This window comes from Mustela nivalis (genome assembly GCF_964662115.1).
Source record: "Mustela nivalis genome assembly, chromosome: 15".
In the NCBI taxonomy this organism is placed as follows: domain Eukaryota; kingdom Metazoa; phylum Chordata; class Mammalia; order Carnivora; family Mustelidae; genus Mustela; species Mustela nivalis.
In genome coordinates, this window is record NC_139034.1 from 37590735 (window position 1) to 37618179 (window position 27445).

At 44.5% G+C, this 27445-nt stretch overlaps 1 protein-coding gene across 2 annotated transcripts; it reads right to left on the minus strand.

Annotated features, from left to right (window-relative positions):
• Positions 1-2038: 2038 nt before the first annotated feature.
• On the minus strand, positions 2039-27445 carry CNMD (chondromodulin). 2 transcript variants are annotated; one of them, XM_082701387.1, is made up of 7 exons: positions 27149-27445; positions 26574-26714; positions 21098-21238; positions 14213-14326; positions 10118-10271; positions 6187-6353; positions 2039-2575 (listed from the first exon to the last, which is right to left on the minus strand). In XM_082701387.1, exons 1-7 carry the CDS (start codon positions 27299-27301, stop codon positions 2363-2365), a joined length of 1083 nt encoding a protein of 360 aa, XP_082557513.1. In that variant the 5' UTR covers positions 27302-27445; the 3' UTR covers positions 2039-2362. The 2 variants fall into 2 exon arrangements, with proteins under 2 accessions (XP_082557513.1, XP_082557512.1); XM_082701386.1 differs by having other exon boundaries at positions 2039-2578.

The following is a 27445-nucleotide window of genomic DNA, read 5'->3' on the forward strand; positions in this document are numbered from 1 at the left end:
GTGTCCGGCTCTCTGCTCAGCGGGGAGTCTGCTTCCCCCCTCTCTCTCTGCCTGCCTCTCTGCCTACTTGTGATCTCTCTCTCTGTCAAATAAATAAAATCTTAAAAAAAAAAGATTCAGCAGAGCAAACTGGGCTACATTTGCAGCTTTTAGATTGGCCTGGTTAAAGGTAATCTGGGGATTAGTACCAGTTTGTGAAAAGTTTATATTCTGGTGTGTCTTCTTTTACTAAATATTCTTCATTTGTACACTTCATTCTCCTCCTTCAAAGTAGGCCTTTCATTTTATTTTAGTCTGTCATTTCTACCCTTAGTCAACCTCTGTCCTTAAAACATCAATATTTTTTTCTATTGACTTCCTTGGGTATTTTGTGATTTTTCATAACACAACATAACTCTATTATTAATTATGAAGTAGACTATTCACTTCCCATATTTCTTCTGTTTAATTATGGTACTCTGAAGAGAGTACCTTTCCAAGAGACAGCCTTCCTTCGCAAGACATGCTTTGCTCCTTACTAAATCTGGCACCTGCTCCGTTCTCAAGGAAAGCTACCAAGGTTGGTCCATCTAAAAATGGAGACCTCATCAGCTCCCTCTGTGCTAGCAAACTTTCTTCTATCTACATTTCTACCTTAATATGTTCTTCCTCAACCAGAATGCTTGTTTGCCTGATTATATCATGCATCTTAATACCTCTGACTTTACTGAACTCCTTCCTCAGTCACCTTTACCCAACTAACTCCCTACTCATCCTTGAAGACCTAGCAAAGGCATTCTCTTCCTCCAAGAAGCCCAGTGCTTCCATCCTTGCCAAGGCTTGCTTGTGACTGTGAGTCCTGATTATTTCTGTCTCTCCTGAGACCACAAGCTCTTGTGGGCTGGGATCACTGAGTCTTTGTGGTGGTTTTTTTCCCCCCCTTTTTGTTTAGTTCTAGAATCAAGTACCTGTTGCTGGACAGTGAGGTTGGAGATGATAGGCAGAACCATTGACAAATATTTGCTTAGTGAATAGAGTAACAACCGTTTTTAAAGACTAAACATGTAAAATTCCTGTCTATGCCAAAAGTCGCCGCTGCCTGAGAACACTGTGACCATTGGACATATAATTCTGCATGTGTCTTTCCTTCATATCTTTTTCATGTAGAGACCTAACTTAACTGTATATTCCATTAAATGCAGACATCTGAATGATGATCTGATAACCAGGTTTAAGAAACTGTTAAGATTTTACCAACTTAAATTGGCAAACTAGACCTATAGTAATACGGTTTATTTAGAATATGGCACTGGTGTGAGTCATATCAAGACCTTTCTGTCATCTCTCTAAATCATTGTATTTAGAAAGCTTTTATTTTCCTTAAGAAAGTTCTTTGTCTGTCAAACAGATTCAAAACTGAAATGTCAAAAATACAAAATACCTGCCCATTTACCTGATGTAATACTCCAGTTTCTAAAGACAGTCCTTGTTCCTAAGAGCCTTTCTGTCATTATAAATAAATAAGCCATTCCTCTCAGCCAGATCTGCCAGGCAGCACTGTCAGTCCTATCCCTATGAGAGTACCTCACCAGCCTGATTTGTACTCTAAAGGTAGATACCACTCTGCTTCTTCATGCCCATTGATCACTGAACAGATTGAAAAGGGTGTGAAGACTTGCTTTTCAGAATGTTAGTGAAAGTCCTTCTGCACAAGTCAGATTTATCTTCATTTTCCCTCTCTATCCTAATGCTCTTTTCCATGGGGTGACTCCTGACATAGGGCAGCCCCCTGTTAATCCCATGCCTGCACAAGCTATAAATTATAGATTTCCTGTGAGCTCTACCTTGAAGTTGACACTGCTTGCTTTCAGGTAAATTCTATTATCTGTCCCGTTTTACTCTTTTGTATGTATTTTTATGTGGGAACTTTGGAGCACATTTACAAGACTGGGAAGAACAATAAAGGTTAAGAACAATGGAGGAATTCTGTATAAATAGCAACCAAAAACAATTACTTCAGTAACTTGATTAAAATGAACTCAAGTGTACAACTGAGATCTTTGACCTTGTAAGTGATTTTTCATGTTTATTTCAAAGTAGCTTGGGAAGTTAGTGTTAAGTAGGCCTATTGGCAAAGCAAAGCAGATAAAAAACAGCAAGTAATAAAAAAATTGTTATGACATTTTAAACTACCCTTTCAGTACATTTGCACATTCTGGATAAAGTTTTGTAAAACAGTTGAGAGCTTCTGGGAAAGGTATCTTGAGTAACATTGCTCAAATTGAGTATGAAATACTTTGTGGTCCCGTCAGCATCAAGATGCCTCATACTCTGGTTGTCTCTTGAGTTTTTATGATACAAACCCCAGGTACATGAAGTGATTTCACACCATGCCCAGGATGCGGGCCACCCACCAGCTACATGGCATGACAACTCTGCAGGCTGAACGGCAACCTTGATAATTATAAGGCCATGGGTAGTAGCCCCCCAGGGGCTCACAGATCTTCTGGCAATGAGTGTAGCTCCGTCTGCATTCTATACAGCAGATTCCTTCATGATCCAGTCTAGGGTCAAATGTCATGCCTTCCCCCTCCTGCTGCTGTGAAATAAAAGGCAATTATTTTGTTTCCTTCATAATAAAAATTTTGTAGCATGCACATTATTCTAAAATAAGATCCTGAATGTTTCATTGGTATAAGAAATCAGCATAATTTTCTGTAAGAGGTTTTCAATCTTATTAGACCCGTATAATTCAGAATTCCTTCTAAAATACCAAGGAACCTCCATCTGTCACTGGCAGGAAGGTTGTTTTTTGTTTTTAATATTACAGAGTTTCTCCATGCCTTTAATGAGCCATGATTCCCACTCAATAGTGACTCAGCTTGTTTTAAGTTAGCCAAACAAAAAGGAGACATTGAAAAGTAACATTTCTGTAACTACTGACTTTAAGTTAGTGGAACACTGATGCCATTTTGTACTGATGACTTCCAGGTCTCAGAAATTCATTGATCTGGGCTGATAGATTGCTGTTACAATTGCACTGGCTGAGAATGCTGGCATCATTTAGATTTCTGCCTTCATTTCAACCTTAAGCGTTCTGTAACACTCGGGAAAAGGCACCATATAATGTCTAAAAATTCAAGACCTTAAACTTTATTTTCTAGTTTCTATGTGCCATTATTATTACCTAAATAAAATTATGGATGCAGTAAAAATCACCTACACAATCCCCATTTTCACTGCTGGAGATATCACAGAACTGGAAGGAAGCTGACCTCTGCCAAGTCTGTGTATCTGGTTTTCCCTTTCATAGGTTCCCAGGGGGTTAGATTCTGAATTCTCTGTTACTGAGTTACATTGCCAAGAAGCCCTTAATGTGTATTCTTAATTCACTTGAAATCTCTCCTTGAGGGACTCAAACCTGGGGAGATGCAGCACCAAATATAGTTTAGGCTTGAGCAAAGTGAACCTTGGAATGCTGTTGCCTTTTCTGGTATACCAACAAGTCTTACCTTTTGGTGGTGGGGGGGGGGGCTTTTTATTATGGGAATATCAAACATACTGGAAAGGGGAAAAAACTGAACTGAACATCTAGTTTTGACAGTTCCACTAACCTTTTGTCAAAGTTGCTTAATCTTTTCTGAAGTATTTTAAATTTTGAAGTGACTTTCAAGAGAACTGAAGGTATTGTGACATTTCACATATACATACATTAGGGTGTGCCTCTAAAACAATATTTGCCTACATAACTACGATGCCATTATCATACCTAACAAAATTGACAATTCCTTAACACCATCTGATAGAACTTACGTTCAGATTTAATCGTCAAAATATTTCCCTTACTCTTAAACCATTTTTTTTCTTTATTCTTCAGACTCTTTCAATTTCCCCCCTCCTTATCTCTCAAACTAGGTTCATCTGGGACAGCAAAAAGAAAACCACCTCATTAAATGATTATAGCTGATTTTTCCAGGGTGGGAGAAGTCAAAAGTCTGTTGGTTGAGGCATTTCCTCATCTGAGGGTTCAACAAAGGTTTGTTAGGATTGGAGAGCTGGGAGGAAATCTTAGGTTGTTACCCCAAGATATCTCCTGAAAGGAACATGTGAAGGACTGAGCTCCTAGGGAGATGTTTCTTCTTAAAGCTGAGCACAAAATAAAGGAAAAACTGAAAAAGAATTGGAGTTTTTCAAGGAAAATGGATCACTCAAGTCTTGAAGCAAGACAGGCAAAGTCACATCCTGCCCCTGTGAAGGGGCTGATGCCCTCTCCCTTGAGCCAGATTTACCTAGCTCAGCTACCTGGAGATTAAACTATATTAAATTTTCTGTTTGCCTGTTCAGATACATTTCTCTCTTTTTACTATTTGAGCTTTAGGGAATGAAGTGCTATGGTGGTCCTGAATTTTCCAATAAGCTTGGGTCATTTTAAAAAATACGTTTGGTTCTAAATCTTTCTAAAATATGTTAATCTAAAACTGGAAAATAAATTTGCAACACGTGAAACACTATAAAACTGAAGAGGGTACACAGGAAAAAATAGATGAATTGGCCTAAGAAAAGATGCTCAACCTTACACATAATTAAAAACCGCAAGATGAAACAATAAGATAAAACAATAAGATAAAAATTTTATATCCAAGAGACTGGTAAAGATTTTTTTTTTTGAAGTTTGATAATAAATGAGACCGGTTCATTACAATTGAAGACATGAAGCTGGTGTAATTCCTTGGGAAACAATTTAGCATCCTCCATTAAATAATGTAAAATTACCATCTCCTTTGACTCAGTAGACCCATACATCTGTATTATGCTAAAAAAAAATTCCCACACATGTACAAGAGATACACATATATGACTAATAGTTAAACTGAGCAAGGTGATGCCTACTGTGTGCCAAGCACTGTCTAAGAGCTTTGCCTGCATTACCTCATGTACTCCTTCCCGTGACTGTGTGGGGCATACACAATGTTGTGTACTATTAACGGTATTTTCTAAGAGCAAAAGATAGGGTGATAATTTACGTGTCTACCAAAGTAAGACTAATTAAATTTCTGTACATCTATCCACACAATGGAATATGATGATGTGGCCATTAAAATGAATGAGGTATATGTATGTAGGAGACAGAGCAATCTCCAAAATACTGTGACTGGAAAGAAAACAAGGTATAGAAGTTTGTATGCTCTATGGTGTTAAAAATGTGTTAGTGCGGTACACTCTTGTGCAAAGAAAACTGGGCTGTGGGGAAGGTGTCTGAAATGGAAGGGTAACAAATTTTTTACCCTTTTATAAACTTTAAAAAAAATGCATGAATTATTTTTTCATTTAAAATACTAGTTACAGGGGCACCTGGGTGGCTCAGTGGGTTAAGCCGCTGCCTTCGGCTCAGGTCATGATCCCAGGGTCCTGGGATCGAGTCCCGCATCAGGCTCTCTGCTCGGCGGGGAGCCTGCTTCCCTCTCTCTCTCTGCCTGCCTCTCTGTCTACTGTGATTTCTCTCTCTCAGGTAAATGAATAAAATCTTTAAAAAGAAAAAAATTGTTTAAAATACTAGTTACAAAAATTTGCTATTCTTTTGCTCCCTTCACTTACGGTAAATAAATTTTTTTGAAGATTTGAGAAGTCTTTAGCACATTAGTGCCATCCTCATAAATAGCAGTGCCCAGCGTTTCAGTCTGAAATGTTTTATCTGTGTGTATGAGTCTGTCCCCGACCTGGACTGAGAGCCCCTGAGGGCAGAAGCCAACTCCTCTCTGCGTGCACAGGGCCTGGAAAAGAGCAGGTTCTCAGCAAATGTCTGCTGAATGGATGAATAAAGTGGATATAAAAGGGGGGGAAGAGAATACTTTCATTCCATGTACTGTCCCCAGGGCACATTCTTGGAAATAATTTTTGAATAATCAAATTCCTGATACGAATTTGTCTTCACGGATTTGCCTACAACTCAATAAAGGGGAGAGCACAGAAAAAACTTTGAATAAGGGTTACAACAAAACTGGATTTCGCACTAGAGAGACCATGCTAAAGTGTCTTACCCTCATTTTATAAACTTTGTGACAAATTCATATGTATTTTTTAAATAACTGAATAAAAATCCAAGTTGATTATTAAGTGCTCATTTGAAACCTCAAGTAGAAATAACCACCACTTCAATGTTCTGTTCAAGGGATATGTCTGAGCAGTAATGAAAAAAGGAGTACGTACATGGTAAGGGTTGTCTGGGTTAAAGTGTTCTGAATCCTCTTGAACACTAGGTCTGGTTCCGTTACTTGGTCCTCCAGGGCCTGGGTTGCCCTGTGGTCCGCTGTGTGGTCTTCTTGTAGTAGTTGTAACAATTTTTCTTACCAATTCTCTTCTTTCTCTCTGGATTTCTTAAAAAAAAATTTTTTTTTGCTGTAAGTTAATTCATTTATTTGGATAACTGAGGAAGTATTATGTTTATCAAGGTAAAAGCATAAAGAAGTATCAAAGCACATTCTTGTTTCATTATTGAAATTTGTATTGAGGAATTTTTAATAGTTTCAGAGTCTTAGGTTAATACTTAAAGATACAGATAACCAAGATTTGGTTTTATAGTCCTAACTGAGGGAGACCCTGTGAGCTGACAAAAATCCACTCTCAATTCTCTGTTTCCTTACATGAGAGACTGAGGAAGTAAAATACCACTTGTTTCCGCAGCCTCCCTTCCAATTAAGAGAGACCAGTTGGAACATTTCTGGCCAGTGAGATGTAAGCAGAATATGTTGGTGCAGTTTCTGAGAAAGCTTTTGATTTCTTGATAAAAGAGGACTGAAACAGCTTTCTCTGCTTGTCTTCTTGAACATAGATATATCTGGGTTATGAGAGCCAATCTGTGACCAGAAGGGATAGGCGCAAGGGTGATAAACCAGTGTGCTGTGGGTAGCAAACAGTAAGCTAGAAAAGAGTCTTGGTGATATCGCTGAGTAGCTGCTAATGTCAGAAACCGACCTCCAGACTTCTGACTAAACCCTGTATTTATTGAAACCACCAATGATCAGGTATTCTGTTACTTGCAGTCCTGAGCATTTTCTTTCGTTGTTGTTTTTTAGTAGGCTCCACACCCGACATGGGGCTTGAACTCACAACCCTGAGATCAGGAGTCACATGTTTTACCAGCTGAGCCAATGAGGCACCCTAGCCCTGTGCATTCTGAGTAGACTGTATGTGTATGAAGCTTTATCGTTTTTAGGAGATTTGTTATCTTGGCTAATTTTTTTTTGAAATCCTGTAAGAGGATAGAAAAAGCAGATACTTTTATACATAAGGGCATCAAGACTCAGAAAGACCAAGACACTTGGCTAAGATCACAGAATGGGTGACAGAAACAGGAGCCAAAGGTGAACAACTCTGGCTCCCAGCCCAGTGCTCTAGTTCCTCACACCATGACCCATGGCTGCCGAATAACATGTGGGAAGTCGCACATAGCTTTGGCCTTGGTGTCTGAGTCGTTCTTCATCTGTAGAATGGAGGTAATGTATTCAGTTCACAGAGTAGTGATAGAGAATAGAGCTGTGTCTAAGGGTTTTAGCATAGCGTTTGGCATATAAGTACTGAAATGTTAGGTGGTGATGACTACATAATGCTGTGTTAGTTCTGAGAACTTAGATGGGCTTTACGGCCACGTGAGCTTCCACAGATAGCTTCTAGGTTTCTGAGTTCATGGTTGGAGAAGCATCACGGAGCCCTGGATTCAAATCTCAGCGCTATTTTTAACTAACTGAATGACTTCAGACAGGTTACTAAATCTCCGTGAACCTGGGTTTCTTCATCTACAAAATGGGAATATTTGTAATTACCTGGACAGTTGTAGGTAAAGAATGACTGAGGATAAAGCCTTGAGCTGTAGCACAGTGGCTGGCCGCTGGCCCCCAGCCAGTGCTCAGCCTTCCCCCTGACCGTGTCCAGCCGCCACTGTCTCTGAAAACACAGCCGTGTGATGCTGATGACCTGCCTGCTTAAGGATCCAAGACAGGTGTTGCTGGACCTTGGAGTTGGGGAGCTTTTATTAGAATTAGGTGTTAGGGACCAGGCGTCCTCAGAGCGGGTCTCATTTCCTCGATTTTATTGTTAAATGTGACTGCATTTATGAAAGACTGGGAAAAAAATATCCTCCATCTTTAATGTGTGTAATATTCCGCCCTCTAGCGACCCCAACAATTATTTACCCCATTTAGGTGGTTTCCACCTTTCTGGTGTTGGACTTAACATGTAGTTCTGGGGTGGGTGTTGTGAGGACTGAATGCTTTGGGCGGTGAGGGGCCAAGCTACATCTCGGAAGTACAGAGCTTGCTTTGCTGAAGGGTGAAGGTTCTCATCCCATCAGTCACACTAACTCCGTAGTCACATCCTCACCCCCCAATACCCTGCTCTGTTACTTTCCCATAGCACTGCATAGGCTGCCATATGATTTTATTTTAATTTAGTGTTTGTTTACTGTCTCCCCTTGCTACAGCATGAACTCCCTGAGGGCAGGGAGTCTTGTCTGTTCTGCACCAATGCATCCCAACTACCTCGAGCTAGTAAATGGCACAGAGTAAGCCTTCAGAAAAGTGTGTGGAGTAAATGAATGAGCTCCTGGGTAAGAAGAGGCTTCTCCTCAAACAAAGTGATTAGAGCTCTACATAGTAGCAGAGTCAGAGGCTTTTGTCCTTGACTGGACCAGGGACAGGTATTGGGGTAGTTCCTGGGAGGTGGAAAGCAAGAAGGCTTGTTGCATGTGGGGGCAGGTGAGGAATCAAAAGCCAGCTCTTGGCAAAAGACCATAGGATTGTGAGTTGCAAGCGCCCACCGGAGCAAGAGCAGGGACAGCAAAAGTGACTCGGTTTGGCAGCCCTCTCCAGTCCCTCCATGGTGATAGCCACTGCTCCTGCCATTCCTGATTGAGCCTGCATGTGGCCTCAGGATCCTTCTCAACTCACTCTTCCAGGAAGCCACTGCTAGTGGCTTATAAACTGGATCCTGTTGGCTTTGCCTGGGCCAGAAAGTAACCATCTTATGCAAGCTTTGGGACATAATGAGACTTGTGACCTGTAGGAATAAATTAGGGGTGACAGAATCAGAAGCCTGGATTCTCTAAGCCTAGTGAGGGTTTTTTGTTTGTTTGTCTGTCTGTTTTTTGCTTTTTTTTTTTTAATTGGGGTAAAATATAAAATTTACTATTATAACCATTTTTAATGTTGAGGGACGTGCGTTCACATTGCTGTGCAACCATCTATCTCCATAAGTTCTTTCATCTTGTGAAACTGTAACTGTTCCCTTTCAATAATCACTGCCCCTTGTCCCTTTTAAGCTTGGTGGGTTTAGTGCCTGTATTTTATTATCATGCTGCTCTCTTCTGTAGCCCATAAAATATTTCAGAAGACAGAGTATATCTCAGCTGTGCCGGGAGAAAGGCCTTTCTTCTACTCTTGAGCCACAGCTCCAAAGTAGGCCTTTGGGGTGGGATGGGGGGCAGTGGGGCGACTGGTGGTGAAGAGTGAAAGGACCCCTGGGTACAGAGAAATTCACGGCAGAGTTGGCCCTCAGGGCTCACCCGGCCTTCACCACCCATAGAGAGCTCAAAGGTGTGTTCCAAGCTAGCTCTGAACCCGAGGGGCCCTTCATTACTTTTCAAGGGACTTGGAAGCCAGATGCTCGAGCCTTGAACTTGAAGAATCTCAGACTATACCCACAGCAGCTTTTGGCTGTCCCATAATTCTAGGTTTGAACATAATAAAGATTCAGCAGTATGACGGCTTCTTAGTCCCTTGATTCTCTGCCATAGGAATAAAAAACTAAAAAAAAATTGGAAAATTGGAAAGCGCAAACAACTTAGATTAAGGGGCAGAGCAGAAAAGGGGGGGGAGCGTCATAAGTAAAAACAGCAGATAATGCCTTGGTATTCTGTCTCTGTGACCCACTTCCTGTTAACCCTGCTGCTCAGTCCCTTCCCGGAAACATTCATGGCTGTCACCTTCCTTCTCTTTGATCTTTCTTGCCAATTACTGAGACACCGTGGCACGGCACGCATCCTGATGTATCTTCCTTGTTGCAGGCTCAGGCCTGTGGAAGGCTCACAGGAAACTCACCCAAACAGGGAAATTCCCAGCAGCATTAAGAGAATTTAAAATGTTACCTTTTGGATATGTTGGCTTAAGCCAGAAAATAGGAAGGTCGCCACAGAGTTCTAAGACCTTAGAACTCAAGAAGCTGTTGTCCTTCACAGGCTGGTCTACAGCCACCCAGATAAGAGAATTTTCTTCATATTTAACTGGCATGATCTTGCCTTCCTGCAAGTAAGTAAAAATGAAATGCATTGAACAAAGAGGACAGCGAAGCATGCTGTGTATTTAGAGTCACGTGCTGGTAGATTATTTAACCTAATAAAAACTTAATGAGAACTGCATGTGTGTGTGGGATGGCGGGGAGTTGTGTATGTGTATGGGGTATGTAGGGTGTGGGGGTGTGTACATGTAGGGGGTATGTGTGGGTTGGGTGTGTGTGTGTGTGTGGTCTGTAGTATGTGTGGGCATTTGTGTATGTGGGGGGATATGTAGGATTGTGTGGGGGATTTGGAGGTATGTAAGTGCAGAGGGTGTGTGTGTGGGGTTGTGGGGTGTGTATGTGGTGTGTGTAAGGTGGGATGTGTCTGTGTGGTGTGTGGAGATTTGGGGTATGTGGTGTGGGATGTGTGTGTGCTGTATATGGGGGGGCATGTAGGGTGCGTGGGATGGGTGTGGGGGTGTGTATGTGTAGGGGGTATGTGTGGGGTGGTGGGGTGTGTATGTGGTATGTGTGTGGTGAGTGGGTTTTGGGGATGTGTGGTGTATATGGGGGATATGTAGGGTGGCTGTAGGGGGTATGTGTGGGGTTGTGAGGTATATATGTGGTATGTATGTGGTGTGTAGGAGGGTGGGGGTGTAGTGTGGTGTGTGTCTTGTCTTTGTAACTCTCTGCACAATATTGTCTTTGCCTGTCTTGTCGCCCTGCCTTTGGATAACTGAAATGTGTGAATACTGAGTGTCCTGAGTGGAAGTGAAAATTACTTGATACCAACTTTGAGACTTAGGTTAATCTGATGTTTTTGATCAAAGATTTTTTGAGGAAAAGCAATTGAATAGTCTCTGAAATCCTATAAAGGACAGAGGAGCCCTTCATTTGAAGTGAAAATCCTTTGGGGTTTTGTTCTGCAGCTTCTGAACAACAATGGAAAAAAGCAAGTGATTGGTTCTTTAATGTCTTCAGTTCAAAGTATTATTTAACATAAACCATTTCTACATTTCCCAGCTATAACAAAACACATTTCAGGTGTCCCTCGCATCAACCACACCACTGAGATTTCAAAGCTAAACCCTGGATTTTCTTCTACAGCGAGATGCTGAGAACCGTCTGATAACCCAGAAGACAAATTTATTTTGCCAGGTTGTTCCTTTCATGTATTTATTAGTTTGCAATAGGTTGGAGAAATTAAAATGTTTTCTCCCTATTTTTAGCTAAAAGCAGCACTTCATTTATACCTTCTCCCCCAGGCTTATGGCTGCATTAAAACAACTTAAAGTTATTGGAGGAGGCTAACACTCAGGTAATCCACTTATTCACACCTTAAATTAAATGGCTCCATCCAGGAAATGAATGCTCTTTGGGTATAGCAGCATTTTAAAGTTATACAAAACTGATGAAAAATTTATAAGACCAAGTGGTGCATAAATCTACCCCATCATAAGCTAAAGCGTGCAGGGAAAGCGTGGGGTGCTCAGACCTAGGCATCTTATAAGCTGGCGATGTGCAATCAGCTTGCAGCACATAGTCCCAGCTGCCCACCTCGCCTCACCTCTCCCTGCCCCTGCCACACAGCCCTGCTTTTGTGTGAGGCAGCAGTGTCCCCACCCCCAGGAGAGACATTGTCTGCTCCCTTGCTCAGATCCTCCAGTGGCTAGGGCTGCCCATGTGACCAGTTCTAAACCCCGCAGTTCACTCTGAAGTATGCTGGGGGGCTGAGAAGCCTTCTGTTCCTGATGAAAGGGAAGTCACGGTTGCCACTGCTCAACCTCTTCCTGACTTCCTTCCTTGATGTGTGGTTGATGGCTGGAGCTGGGAAGGAAAGCCCAAAAACATCAGCAATGCTGGCCCCCTCCTAACATTGCCTACTATGGAGAAAAACAAGTCCTTTTGTGTTTCAGTCACTCTGAGTGTAGTTTTCTGCTACTGACAGCTGGACACATTCCCAATTCACACAAACATGTTGCCTGAATCTGGCTTTGTCCACCAGAGGACCCACCAAGCACAATAGAAACAACACAGGAAAAATAATTCGCTTCTATGGTCTAAAGAAAAGAATCAGATGCAGACAAAGCTTGAAAATGCTAAACTGTTTATCACCGTGAATTATTTCTATATTCAAATAATTATTTTGAATTATTTCTATATTCAAATAATTATTTTGAATTGCTATTTGAAATAGTGAAAAACAGAAGATGGCTGAAGTATTCAAGAACAAAAGACTTAAATTATAACTATTTGATGACATATGATATATCCATTATAATCTACATTTTAGAACTAAAGATAGTAAGAACACAGAGCAATATAACTTTTTTAATCATGAAGACTATCACACACACACCCCCACACACGAAAATAATTCACCAAAACATTAACATTAGTATTAACATGAACATCTGTGGATTAAGCAATTGTGGGTGATTTTCTTTTCTATTCTTTTATGTATTTCCCAAATTTGCTGTAATGACCAAGTATTGTTTTTAAAAAATCAGAAAAAACGGGGCACCTGGGTGGCTCGGTCGGTTAAGCGTCTGCCTTCAGCTCAGGTCATGATCCCGGTGTCCTGGGATTGAGCCGCACATAGGGCTCCCTCCTCAACCCAGAGCCTGCTTCTCCCTCTCTCTCTGCCCCTCCCCTGCTTGTGCTCTTCCTTTCTCTCAAAGAAATAAATGAAATCCTTAAAAAATAAAAATTAAAAAAAAAAAAAACTACTTGTTTTTATAAAGCCCCGGAAATGTACTGCAAATTTAGGATTAGATCTCGGTCTGCTGTGGCTGGAGAGCTGGCCCTTTCGGAAGCCAGGAGAGGAGAACTGCTTCTACAGCCGTTTACAGAGAACATGTAAAGGATTCTGTGTTACAGAAACGGAGTGCTAGGACTGTTAACAAAATGGTAATGTGATAAGAGAAGCTCAAGGCTCAGAACAAAGGAGGTCTGGGTGTCATTTTTAGAGTATGTACTATTACGGACAGCTTTAAAAACTCACGGTTTGTTGTAGCTTTTGTTTTGAGACACCTGCTGCTGCTCCTATGACAGCAAACAATTAGGCAGTTTCCAGGCACCTCTGCTTACTCTTATTTTTCTTCCTTTGCCTTAAGGGAGCTGGTGCTGGCTTTACCTCCCTCTCAGGGATACAGGGAGGACCAAAGCTGATCATAATGGAATTAGTAATTTATAGCAGCAGCTGTGTAGTCATTATCCAGTAGGTTCTAAGGCCCTGGGGACAGGAGGCAGACCCTTAGTTTGTAGGTGACAAAACTGAGGTTCAAAGAATTGCAGCCACATCCATAGTGTCAGAGCTGGGAATTGAACCCATATTTTTCGCTTTTTGATTTTCTCCCCACCATACCCTGCCACAGCTTAAGTAGAAGACGATGACGTGTGTGACCACGCTGTAAGCCCTACAGCATCGAGTAAATGTAAGGTAGTAGATGTGTCTTTAGAATTCTGTGCAATTCTTAAAGTAAATTTTTATAAAATCAAGCTCAAAGGCAAGTTGTTAATAATAAATGGAAGAATTATGCTTTAAAAAAATCTCACGAGTCTGACACATAGGAAAGGAATTAATACATGTTAAGGAGCTTCATTGGGCTGAACTCAAACCAAGGAGAAGAAACTGTAGGGGGAACCAGCTCGGCTCAGAATAGGCGCAATGGTTTAATCAACCCCCCCCCCCCCGCAAAGTTGCCCGGTGCCGAGGGAAGGGAAAGGTCTGTCGCTGTTTTCCAGAACAGGCGTGGTGATCGGCTGCTGGAGATTTCCAGGAGAAATTCCCACACTGAGTGGAACTGAGGCTAGAAAGCTCCCAAGGCCCCTTTCATGAAGATTCTATCATGAGAAGTCCTTTACATTGTTTTCATCACGAATCCCTTCCCTCCCCAACATTAGGCAAACATGCCATGTGAAGACCAAGCCCCTTTGTCTGTCAAAGCATGCCACCGGTACCCACCAGCTCAGAAGCGATGCTCTGTTTGGTCACGGTGCCCACCTCAGGAATGCGAGCCTTCACCTGTGCTTTGATGTAGCACTTTTCTCCTCCAGCAAAACGGATGCCGGTGATGCCCTAGGAAAGAAAAGTTTGTCCATCCTGCTATGCATTCATTTGTTCATTCAATGTATTTAACCGCGAGATGGGCCCTGTTCCAGGAACTGGGTATAGAGATGAACAGAAAAGACTCCCAGGTGTGACGGGCTCCTCCTCCTCTGCCTTCCACAAGCCTTCCTTCCCCCGCATGTGGCGCTTAGAACCCCATGCCACTCCTTATATCAAGGTTCTGTCCCAACTCAGTTATAAGCCTCTTGACATTAGTATCTGAATCTTTTTCTTTTTGGTGATCCCACAGATGTTCTCCAAAGATGTGCACCCAATTTATTAATTCCAGGAATTCAGATTTTGCTAAGTCACTGAGACAGGGAAATAGCACAGCTCCCTATATCACCAGGAGCTGACCTTTGTTCCTAGACCTTACCGGAGGACTTGGATGCTTTGTTTCTGTCCCCTGTGAGACACAAGCAGTGTCTCCTGCTTGTCACGCTAGGGACCAGCCTCCGGGGCCACATCAGCCGCAGGACTCCAGGCTTGGCTCATTGCTCAGGCCCGAATCTATGGCAGGTGCACGAAACCTGACAGCACGTTCTGTCCCAAGGGTGTTTACTTCCACCCTATGGAAGTGGAGAACCTGTGGCTTTCACGATGAGTGAGTGGCCAAAAACAGAGGTAAACGCCTACATATTTTATGCCCTAACAACAGACACCCACAGAAATCCAAACATCTCAATTTGTTAATCTTCTGTTCAGTTGAGACGAATGTCAAGAAGATTTAGGACTTGTTCCAGCATCAATGCTGCAGGGGGTGGGGGGAAGAAAAGTACTCAGAAATCTCTCGGGGTTTTGACTCAGGACTCAGCCCTCTTCCACAAAGAACAGAGGGCATTGACGGCCATTTCTCCTGTATGTATTCCGAGAGCCAGCAGCCCTACGGCTGAGGGGCAATGTGCCGGAGCACAGGGAAAGAAAGGCTCCTTGCTCCTAAAGCCCCTCGTGCTCTGCCTTGTGGCCTCATGGGCCCTGTTCACATATGTGACACATGAGCCCTAGCATCACCTCTCACCCAGAGAGAGGGGGTAGCAATCTCCTTGCCCTCTCCAGGAGGAGGAGACTCCCCACACCAAAACCACCTGGAGAGATATAAAACCGTCGATGCCTGGGGCTCTCCACAGAGATTCCCACATAACTGGCCTGGGCCAGGGCCCATCAGCAAGCTCCAAGCTTCCAAGCTCCCCACATGGTTAGAAGGTACAGCCAGGGTGACAGAGCACCAGTTCAGGGAGAAAAGAGCTTACTCCGGATAACAAAGTTGTTAAATGATGAAATAGCCTACTCTACATGGAATGTTTTTGTCCCCTCCCCCAGATTCCTATGTTGAAACCTCCTGGCAGTGGGATGGATTTGGAGGGAGGGCCGTCGGCAGGTGATGGTGCCCTCGAGGCAGAGCCTTCGAGAATGGGATCAGTGCCCTCCTGAAAGGGACCCCGGAGAGCGCCCTCACGCCTTCTGCCCTGTGAGGACACAATGAGAAGATGGTCCAACTACGAACCAGCAAGCAGGCCCCCAAGAGATGCTCACCTGCTGGTGTGTCTTAGTCTCACACTGCCCGGCCTCCAGAGCTGTGAGCGATTTCTGGTGTTCAGAAATCCCCCAGGCTCCGGGAGTTTGTTACAGCAGCTTGAACAGACTAAGACACAGCCTTCGAATCCAAGTTTCTTCTGTACCAGCGGCTCACAAATTGCCCCTGGCATCAAATTCACCCGGAAGACCGGATCAATAAAAACCACGTTGGGCCCCACCCCCGGAGTTTCTCACGTGGTAGGTCTGAATGGGGGCCACGCTCCTCTCTTCAGTGCTGCTGCCGCTGGTGGCCCGGGGAACACCTTTGAGAACCACTGCTCCCTGCTCTCTCCTTGAAGGCCTGCTGCTCTTATTCTGCATGTGAATCTAGGGCTCACCGTTTGAAAAACAGAAGGTGGTGGCTGGGGGCTGGGGGGGTGACTGCCGCCTTCATTTGATATGTTCCCTCCACCTGCAAGCCCCACATTCTCTGAAGGTAAATTGCAAGGGAGGAAACACCATATCGCCACAACCTTATCCCCAAAGGACAGGGCTGAGTGTATTGAAAGATTCGTAGCCCTGAATGTGAATCTAGTATTGAGCTACTTCTGACAGTCTACACGCTGCAAAGAGAACTGAAACCCCACAGGGATGGGTCCTGTGGGAAGGAATTCACACATATTAACCAACTTGTCTGGCTACAAATCCATATCAAGCAGCCAGATATATTAAGAGATTAAACAGAGGGAATGGGAAAGCACAGGAAAGCCAAGCAAACCCCTGTTTCTGCAAACAAACAAGGCCTTAGAAGCTGGTGCTAATGAAGAAATTTGCTAGCAAAGATGATGAGTGCAGAGTCCAATGCTCTAGCATTTTTTTAAAAATAAGAGTCAGCGATCTCATTTTAGCTGCCCGTTTTTTTTTTTTCTGTCTAGAGGATCTAATGGAATTCTGCGGGTTAAACTAGAAGTTTCCAAGAAGGGGGTCCTTCCCTCAAGAGGGCACTTTAGAAATCTTACAGGGAGTTTTTGGTTGTCACAAAGACGGGGTGGTGGGGGGCTCTCCTGGCCTCCTGTGGGCAGGGTCCGGGGGGCCGGATCCCACAGAGCCCAGAGAAGTCCTGCAGTACCCACTGCCCCGGGGCCTGGCTGGAAAACCTGGTTGAAAGGATCTGTGCCTAGAATCTAACATGCTTTTACATATCGACACAACATGACTTCCGGCACAGTCTCAATGCATGAGGACATTCTGAGGAATGCAATTACCGTGATCACGGACAGAAAATGGTGGTTTGTTCACTGTTTGAGAAAATAACCTGGTATTTAATTTGCCAACACACACTTCAGTCAGTCCGTATTTTCGGCTGTGGCACTGCGAGGGATACTCACCTCTTGGAGCAAGCACGTGACGTCATGATGTTTCTAAGTGCATCAGGCTGAGCGTTTGCATACAGAAGTCCCAGTTATAGTATGAATTGCTTTTGTCTTATGTTTCTTTGATGTTATAGTTGGCCATATTGATTTTTGTAAACTTTTTTTTAGTATAGCTGACAATGTTACCTTAGTGTCAGGTGTGCAAGATAGTGATTCAACAAGTCTTCATGTGGTGTTGTTCACGAGTGTAGCTGCCATCTGTCACCGTACAAACTATTACATGCACAAAATATTCCCTGTGGGGGGCCTTTCGCCTCTGTGACGTATTCATTTCATAACTGGAAGTCGGTATCTCCCTTTCTCCTTCACCCATTTTGCCTATCCCCTCATCCCTGCCCCCTTTGGCAACCATCAGTTTCTTCTTTGTATTTATAGGTCTGATTCTGCTTTTTGGGTTTTTGTTTTCGTTGTTGTCTGTTTACTCATTTGTTTTTTAGATTCTACATGTAAGTGGAATCATATGGTATTTATCTTTCTCTGACTTATTTCACTTAGCATCAATCTGTCTAGGTCCATCTACCTTGCTGCAAATAGCAATATCTCATCTTTTTCACGGCCGAGTAGTATTCCACTACACACACACACACACACACACACACACACACACACACACCATATCTTCTTTATTCATCTATTGATGGACACTTGGGTTGCTTCCATATCTTGGCTATTGTAAAGAAATGTTGCAATAAACATAGGGGTGTATATATCTTTTTGAATTAATGTTTTCATATTCTTTAGGTAAATACCTAGTACTAGAATTATTGCACCAAATGGTATTTTCATTTTTAATTTTTTGATGAAAGGTTATATTGATTTTTGAAATCACTAACCTACCTACCTACCAGGTAGGTTGTGCTATTTTTTTTTCTTTCCTTTGGCTTTTTAAATTCAAATGTTCAAATATACACAAAGTTAAAAGAATTGGGGAGTGAACACTTTTATATACCCACTAGCTGATTCTATCTTAATTTCTAACCAGGGTTTACATTATATAAATGAGTCATTAGGCCAGAAAGTGTTGGCTTAAGCCCACAGCATTTATACTTCTGAGGGTAAAATGTTTTAGAATGTAACTCATACACTCTGAACAAACCCCTCTTTGTATTCCTTGAGGGTACTGACAAAGACCCTCCTTGACTCACCTCAAGTCAGTCTCCTCTGAGTCCTCCTTTTGACCAGGCCCCAACTGTGGGCTCTGCCTTGGTCAGTTTATTCCAGTTTGAGCAAGAATCCAGCTGACTTGGCCTAGATCTGACCACCCTTGATACCTGATCACCCTGGCTTGCCTTTAGCAACAATCCTGTTGGTTCAGTTTAGTAAAGAACTACTCCATAGCTTAGTAATTTCTATCCACCAATACCCCTACCCTCCTCCTTGGTTAAAAACGCTCACTTTTCCTTATCATATTCAGAATTCAGAGTTGAACACAATCTCTCTCTCCCCTACTGTAAAACCCCACTGTAGTAGCTTCCTTTGAATATGGCCTGCCTTCTCCTTTTTAACAAGTGGCCTGGGTAATTTTTTCTTTCACAGTATACAGCTTAGCGCCCTTTGTGCAGGGCTATTCTCTTTCGCAAGGGCTTTTTCCCCCAATGGCTCTACTAAAACCGAGGTGGGGTCCTAGCTTAGCAGGGGAGACTGTTTACTGTTCACAATTTGGAGCCTTTCTTAATTTGGCTCTACCCCTCTGCTCCCCTTCCGCACCTTCCACCACACTGGGCTCCTTAGAACTCAAGAGTGGGCCTGTGCATTTGTATTCAGGACTCCTCTCTGGGTCTGGAAAGCCCTGCCCCTACTTCTTTGTTGGTGGAAATTCTCATCATTCTTCAAAACCTGATGCGGCTGTCATCACCTCTGTAAAACCTCAGCTCCAAGTGGCCAACAGCTGTCCCCCAACCCCTCACCCCGCACCACTGGTATGTTCCATTCTGATCACAGCTCTGTCATAGCACATTTCCCAGGTGGGCCTGAAGTTACTTCTGCGTGGCATGTCTGCTTCCTGGCCTAGACTGCAAAGTCCTTGAGGGAGGGACCGAGTGTCAGAGCATCCCTCGTGCTTAGCACTGTCCCTTGCACACAGTAGGCCTCGATAAACACCTCTTGAATCTGATGGATGGTTTAAAATATAGGAGAAAGTAATAGTGCAGGTGCCAAAGTGTCTGATTCATGTGTTTTCAAAAGTCCAGGCTTGTTTAAACCCCTAACAGGTTCCATCCATCAAAAAAATGTCCTACTCACCAGTTCTGACTTAGAGAAATGTGGAAGCTATCAAAGAGAATTGATCAGTTTATAAAATATTTGTGGTCCTGTTGGCCTACGAGAACAAAACACAATCAATACCATTATTAGAACCGAAGGATTATAAAACAGAAATATAGGTTTGGGATTAAAATATTTTAAAAGTGTATTCCTGATTCATGCACGTTTGAGAGACATAGATCTTTTCTTATTCATCTGTGTAGCTCCCTTTGCGTATCTTGATCTTGTGACACATCCTAGGTATTCAGTTCTGTTCTGGATTGAATGATGTGTGTGTGGGAGCTACATTTTGTCATCTTTCATTGGGCAGTACAAAGAAAAAATGCTTTTACCTTGTCCTGGGTCTAGCAGTAAAAGCCTTTAATACATCCAGAGAAATTATCTTTGTGTACTGACCAGAACCATTCACCAAGCTCTGACTAAATGGTCACATCCAGGGCTGCAAAGCCCACCCCTTCCCCCAACCCCCAGCCAGATCCGACTCTGAACATAGCCAGTCCTAGTCACAGCAAGGAATACCTAACATCACCCATCCTATTCCTAACATCACCCATCCCCGGGGCTCCAAGGTTAGCATCTGTTTGGTATTCAAAGGGACTTGTGAAATGCCTTTTGGCAACAGCAAGGGGAGTTCTTTCATTCAAATGAAAAGCATCTCTAGTTTTTCTCATCAATTGCAGCAAGGCCGGTCGATGAGATGTTCATAGGCCAATAAAGTATCAGAAGAGACATTATTTTCAAGTGCCTTTTTTCATTATCAAGTCTCACCTACTCCATCTACAGATTTAACAGGAGAACACAAACAGTAATGCCTTTTCCTCATCTTTGAACATGAAGAGAATAAAATATTTACGTGGACCAAGAGGAGAGAGGGCCCCGAGGGCCGCTGTGTTGAGGTCCTACGCTGAAGCACGGTCACAGAGCTTGATGTCTCAAATTGCCTGTAAATTAAACTTATGAAAACAAACGTGTTTGCCCCTTTCAAAGGAGACTTGAATGTTTTATCTGTAAGTGGCCATGGTCAGAAAACATAGGATTATGGCAGGGGAATTTCTCCATGCTAATTTTCTGGATTAAATGGGAAATCTGAAGAATGGAGAGCAGTACGTAAGTAGATCCCACCAGTTGTTGATGAGATCGCCAGGTCATTACAATTTCCCTCCTCTCCGCAGGCTCCCATTTCAGACCTCGGAACATTCTGGGGGTGCTCTGAGCACTTTATACACTGTGAAAGCTGCTCGGAAAGAAATAGCTCTTTCGAGTCCTTCTGCCAAGACTTTTATAGAGTTCCAAGTACCTGTTCTTTTCAGTGCCAAGGTGTTGTTTTTTTCATTTAGAAAATATAAAGGACAAAGAGTGGTCCTTTCTCAGAGAGAATATGCTGCCTAATGTATGTGAATTAGTGGCGCCATGACTGCCATAAAGAACAGTTACCGTTTGGTTGTGTGTGAGAGTTGTTGCTTCTGCCTGGATTAGGAGAGCCTTGCAGGCTTGCCTGGTTAAACTCTCTAAATGCATGAAATATACTTACATTCTGGAAATCATTAACTTCAATTGCTTCTTCAGCTCCACTTCCCATTTTAAAGGTCTCCAGGTTGTTCCCAGTATCTATTTCCATTGACCCATCTTGTAATTTCCCATTGATACTCATGGTATAATGGACATTGTAAATCTGGAAGGGAACACAGGAGTCAGTGACGCTTCCTTTTTAGAGCAATTCAGGGCTTATCTTTAGACCTGCAGTATAGGAGGTGGCTTTCACATCTGTTAGAGATATACCGGATCATCATTAATATATTTACATATATGGGCTTCATCTGTACACCCGATCACTTAATACAATGATTTCTTTAAAAATGCCTTAAAACTGAAAGCTCTGGTAGTCTCGGATACTTATTCAAATAGCGAAGTAATCTGCGATCCTGGCTGCGCCCTACAGGTATCTGGGTAGAAGCTCCAGCTACCGCGCATGCGTGTCCTGCCTGGACGAGTCGAATCAGACCCTGTGGAGATGGGGCTTGGATGTAGATCTTTCTTTTCCTAGATCAGTTCTACTTCGCAGTCAAAGTTGAGAGCCATCGATGGGTAAATGGTTAACTGGGCTGTTAACTGAACAAGTCTGCAGGGGCACCTCAATTGAAAGATTTTTACAACATCCTCTGGTATAGAGTGAGGAGTCCGGGCAGGGCTGGGACATGCCGGAGGTAGAGCAGCGCTTGTGGAGCTCAAGGTCAATGTGCACATCTGTGTCAGCTCAAAGTGGGAGTTAGTCATTTTAATGACTAGGGGACAGGCATATGGTGTTGTAGGGCATATTGTTAGGAGACTGTGGGGGCAGAAGGGAGGGAGACTTGGCATGGGAGAAGAGCAACGGTCCAAGAATCAGAAAAACGAGGGGCTGCACCACTTATCCCTGGGTCTTGGGAGGTGCCTTGGGTATAAAATGAAGAAGCTGGACCATATAGGTGGTGTTCATTTCTGTCCTTCAAACTTGGAGGCTTCACAGAGATGGCCCAGAGGTGACGGTGGCAGACGAGATGGGACTATGACTCAGGTCCTCCTTTCTCTCCTGTCGACCTACAATTTAACTAGAGCAGCTCTGCTTGTTATCTGTGTTATGTGTTGGATTTCTGAGTAAAATCTTAAGAAAAATAACTCCATGGGGACGCCTGGGTGGCTCAGTTGCTTGGACGACTGCCTTCGGCTCAGGTCATGATCCCAGAGTCCGAGGATCGAGTCCCGCATCCGGCTCCCAGCTCCACGGGGAGTCTGCTTCTCTCTCTGACTTTCTTCTCGCTCATGCTCTCTCTCACTGTCTCTCTTTCAAATAAATAAATAAAATCTTAAAAAAAAATAACTCCATGAAATATTTTTTAGTTTACAACTAAATTAGATCACTAGTTCAGGCATCGTGTAAGTGCGCCAACAAAATAACACTCTCATTGCTCCTGCTCAGTGTGTGGCTACCCTGCTTGAACTCTCTCTCTGTATTGTGGGGTAATAGGTGGGTCTTACCTTCCCTTTCTTCCCTCACTTTCCCTCTTTCTTTTTCTGACTTAGAAGCAAATGTATGTGTCCGTATCTCTATATATCTTATGTAGCATAGAAGATAAAATCTTTAGAAAGGAAAGATCAAGAACTGATAAGAGACACTTGCTACTTAGTGTCAGGTCAGTAGGTCAGAACTGCAAATAGCTGAGATTCAATTCAAGTCTGATTTTCTCCCTCATTATGAAGAAAGACTGCTACATGGACAGACCCTGGAAGAAGTATCTGTTATTACCAGATCATTACTTGTAGAAAACTCATTATCACGAGACCCACAGAGCACAGTTTTATTTTACCAGCAGAGATGTAGAAATGGCTTTGCAAGGCAGTCCCCTTCTGGGCAACGGCCTTTATTCCACAGCACAGAAAATCCTGGCACGCAAATTCAGCCGACCGTCTCTCCAGTGCCCTTCCTTCTGCCCTGCACTGGGATCCCTGCAGTATGCTGTCCCCAATGCTTGCCCGATCACAAGAATCACTTCCAGTGGTTCTGATTTACCAGAATTTGGAGCAGAGCCCACCAGTCTGTTTGCCTCTGCATCTCAGGGGGTCCTTGTGATCAGCCCAGTTTGGGAAACCTGTTTTCTTTGGCTGAGCCAGTGCTTTCTGCAGGTAAGCTTTAGAAAGCGGGCTCTGTTCTGTCCCTGGGCTCTCTGGGCAGCCACCACTCACACGGGCTAAGCGTGACCGTCAGAGGGAGTATGGCAGACCACATGTGTGTGAGTTCTTGCTGCAACAAGCGTCCCTCACTTGTACAATAAGAGGCTGTGTGTGTGTGTGTGTGTGTGTGTGTGTGTGTGTTTGAGAAAACATTGCACATAAGCTTTTACTCGTAAGACAATGCAAAATTTCACAAATGAACCATTTCCAAGTTCTTAGCAGGTCTTAAGGAGACAAAATTAGAATATTAGAAGAGTGATTTGTGGTCCTAATTTTCCTTTCCCCCACTCCAACCCCCTTTGCCCAGAAAGAAGCTCCCTGACCAGGCAGAGGACCTGCATCTTTTGTAACGTAGCTCAGTAGCTCAGCCGATCATCATACAGAAGGAGCGCACTGTGCTGGAGGGGGTGGGCGGGGAGGGTGTGCCCTGCGGGAGTCCTGTGCCCTGGTGAAGTGAATGGTGGGAGAGTCCACAGTCCAAAGCTCTTTCCAAAGTCCTGGACCCTGAGCTCAGGAGGCTGGGCTGGTGGGGCAGTGGTCACATTGTCTGCTGAGCCCACAGAGCCATGGGCACCTCAGGAGATTCTCTGAATACAAGGGAGTTTATTATTTGCCCACATTCTGCTCCATTCAGTGCTTTTTGTGGCCAGGAATATTTGCTAATGAGTTTATAATGAAGCCTGGGTTCTATAAGATTCATGACATCATGTTTGGGACACTCTCTAGAAACATCAGTCTGAGAATAAAGGTCTCAAGCACTGATCTCATCCCCTCCTCCCACAGAGCAGGGTTGCCGGCTCTCTCTTCTCAGTGGGACTTTCCTCATATTTCAATGCCTGTTCCATGTACAGTCACTTGGTTGAGACCTGGCCTCAATATTTGAGCTCAGGCACGTGTCCCCCAATTGTGAGCACTCTCATGCTTCCTAGTCCCCCAGCTGTCCCATAAACCTGTCCCGAGGGGATTTGCCCATATGAAAGGGAGAGGAGGGGAATGACAGCTGGTTCTCATCTATAAACTAATATAGAGGGGCGCCTGGGTGGCTCAGTGGGTTAAAGCCTCTGCCTTCGGCTTGGGTCGTGATCCCGGCGTCCAGGGATCAAGCCCCTCTTCGAGCCCCTCTTCGGGCTCTCCGCTGAGTGGGGAGCCTGCTTCCTCCTCTCTCTCTGCCTGCCTCTCTGCCTACTTGTGATCTCTGTCTGTCAAATAAATAAATAAAATCTTAAAAAAAAAAAACTAATATAGAAAAGCAGAGCGTGGATCCTTCCTGAAGAGTGGGGAAGTCCATTTAGTGGTGGATGTCTTTTGTCTGATGGAGACTTACCTCTTTGGATTTATGTTTTGTTTGGGCTATTTATACTTGTCTTCAGGGGAAAGCACACCGGAGCGTGTGCTCCGTGGAGAGGGTGCCAAATGGACCCGATTTCGTGTTTCGTGATTTGTTTTTCAAACTTAAGTAATCTAGAGCAGCACCAAATATTTTGGGAGTAAAACAAAACAAAACAAAACAAAACGTGATTTTCTGCATTCTTCTGCCTGTACAGGAAATAGAAATAACTTTGATTGTTGGCAATAAAATGTGATTCACTATTCCTCTGTAGTCTTAGAATTTAATACCGCTCTCTTGAACCAGACTCTTGTGGTGAAGTTTGAGATGAAAAGATGGAGCCTCACTTAGGATGATCATTCAGTCTCTCTTTTTAGAAGCTTGTCAGTTAGTTGTATTTGCCTTGAATAATTAAATGCCAAATAGTATTCATTTGAATTTACAGCATGTCTAAAATCCCTACCGCCCCCCCACAAAAAGCAAAGCTATTTTTATCTCCAAATGACCTATACCACTGAGGCTTTGTCATCTAAAAGATAGCATTTACAGTGGAATACCATACAATTTCCCAAGGGATGACAATCTCAACCCTGCTATTAATGGAGATGGAGATCTTGAAATCATTCTCCTGTTCGGATTTGCTGCTTTCAAACATGAGAATCTGGCCTAACTTCTATATTTAAAATACAAATACATTAAGGCACTTTTCAAATATACACAAAATACTGTGCAGTTCTGATCTTACAAATCGATGCTCGTAAATTTGATATAGTCTCTCAAACAGACTCAGTGCTAAATGGCATGATTATCTACAGTAGGCATTTGAGTTAAAAATACAAATTATGCAGTGACTGCAGAAGATGTGATGTGTAAAATGGTTGAATTGCTTTCAGCACCATTTTCTCTAAGTACTGGAATTCGTTCATGCTTTGAATTTCATGGTGGGAGAGAGGGGTGGGGTGACAAACAGCAGTCACAGATCCTCGGAGGGTAGTGATTAAGAAAAAGCCCTTTGTGTGCATCCTGGAGATGGAATTCTTTTCCATTAGTGGAAATAAGCTTATACCAGGCCTGGCAATGGTCATCAAGATAAAATGCCCCCCCCCCCGCCCCTTTAGAGAGGTGAACAAAATTCAGAGTACTTTAAGAACACCCTGGAATTCTGCCCAGTCATGTTAGAAGCGCTTTGTATATGCTTTGAGAGCCAATGGAGCTTTAAAATAAATAGTTACATTCAAAGAAAGTAGGACAGCAGTTAGTGAAACATTTACCATTAAATCACACGTGACTAGGCCAGAATTGATTTTTAAAGAGATTTGCCACCTTGAACGAAGTTAGCCCATTTCTTTTCCTCAGCGCAAGAGAGAAGGGCGCATTCATGGACAGGTCACATGCAGTGAAAGAAACAAAAACTCTTGAAAGGTCAAGTTCATCCCTGCTGACTATTCTGACTATTCCCCAGGTCCATCTTTGTCCTAGGCTCTTAAATTAGTAGCCTTTCTCGGCTGGGAAGGGTCTTGGAGATGATTTAGCTCCATTTCTTCGCCAAGGCCAAGGCCAGACAGGTGAGGGGCCTCACCGACAGTCTCAGGGCAGCTGGCGGCAAGCGCCAGGCTGAGATCCGCGGGAAAGGGCCTTCCTCCAACTGTCCCCTGCGTTCTCCCGCTACTCTATGTTTTAATATTCTCCCTTAAAACTCTGACTTGCTTCTCAACGAAGTTGCCAAGAGCGGAAAGCAGCTGGTGGAATTGGATGAAGAAGGGAGAAGGTGCCCCGGGGGACCGAGAGAAAAGCGGGGGCAGGGGCGAGAGGGCCCGCGGGCAGCGGCGGGCGACCCCCCGCGGCCCAGCGCTCTGGCTCCACCTAGGGGGTGGACATGCGGGTGACCGTGAGGACGCCGCTGCCCCGCGCGCCTCCCCGCCCCGCGCACCCAGACTCGGGTCCGCAGCCCGCGCGCCGCCTCTGGACTTACGTGATTGTCGCTCCCCTTCCAGAAGTAGAAGGCCCCGATGGCCCCGAAGAGCAGCAGCACCGCCCCCGAAATGAGGACCACAGCTCCGACCTTGAGCAGCCGCGCGGGGCTGGAGGGCTTCACGGTCACCGTGGCGTATGCCTGCGGGCCGGGGGCGGGGAGGTTGGGGAGGGGGGACCCGTCACGTCGGCGCCGCCCGCAGCCCCGCACCCCGCACCTCCCGTGGAGGTGGCAGACGGTGCGTCCCCTTTCGCCGCGCTCCGTCCAGAAGGTCCCTTGTACTCAGGCGTGGATGTGCGATCAGCAAACTTTTGCCCGAGGAGGGCCAGGGCCCCGCGGCTGTGCATGCTCCGCCCGCCAAAGGACTCCCGCTCCTGCGTCCGGTCCCACCCTCCCCTTCACGGCCGTCTGGGGCCCCGAGAACCCTACACACGCGCGGGTTTGGGCACCAGCCTCCCAGATTCGGTGGCGCGAATCCCTGACTCCCGGCAGTGGATTCGGACCCCCGCGCAAAAGCCGGGCCCTGCGTGTCCACTGTCCCGGCAGTGGGACCGGGAATCCCGAGCCCTACTCACCGGGGGACTGCAAAACTCGACGTCGTCAGGCCCCACCAGGGCGATGGGAACTTTGTCGGAGTTTTCTATCATGACTGTGGCCGGAGGAGCGAGACCCTGGCAGCCTCCGCGCGCGCCCTGGGTTCTGTCCCGCTGCCCCGACGTGCTGGGCATTTCAACGCCGCGCACACACAGTGCCCAGTCCCGCCCGGGCCAGCCCAGCGGTCCCCACCCCTTCCAGAGCCTCACCTCTCTCCTCCCTTCCCTCTCCCGCCCCAGCCGCTGTGTGAGCTCTGAGCTCGTCCTGCATTCCCGACC

What these genes read in the sequence shown, in the direction of transcription:
- CNMD (XM_082701386.1), bottom strand. Translation starts at nt 27,301, where the DNA reads ATGCCCAGCACGTCGGGGCAGCGGGACAGAACCCAGGGCGCGCGCGGA. An exon ending in GGAAGGGGAGCGACAATCAC is followed by an intron (nt 21,239 to 26,573) that starts GTAAGTCCAGAG and finishes GTTCCCTTCCAG; the next exon opens with ATTTACAATGTCCATTATAC. An exon ending in AGAGCATCGCTTCTGAGCTG is followed by an intron (nt 10,272 to 14,212) that starts GTGGGTACCGGT and finishes ACTTACTTGCAG; the next exon opens with GAAGGCAAGATCATGCCAGT.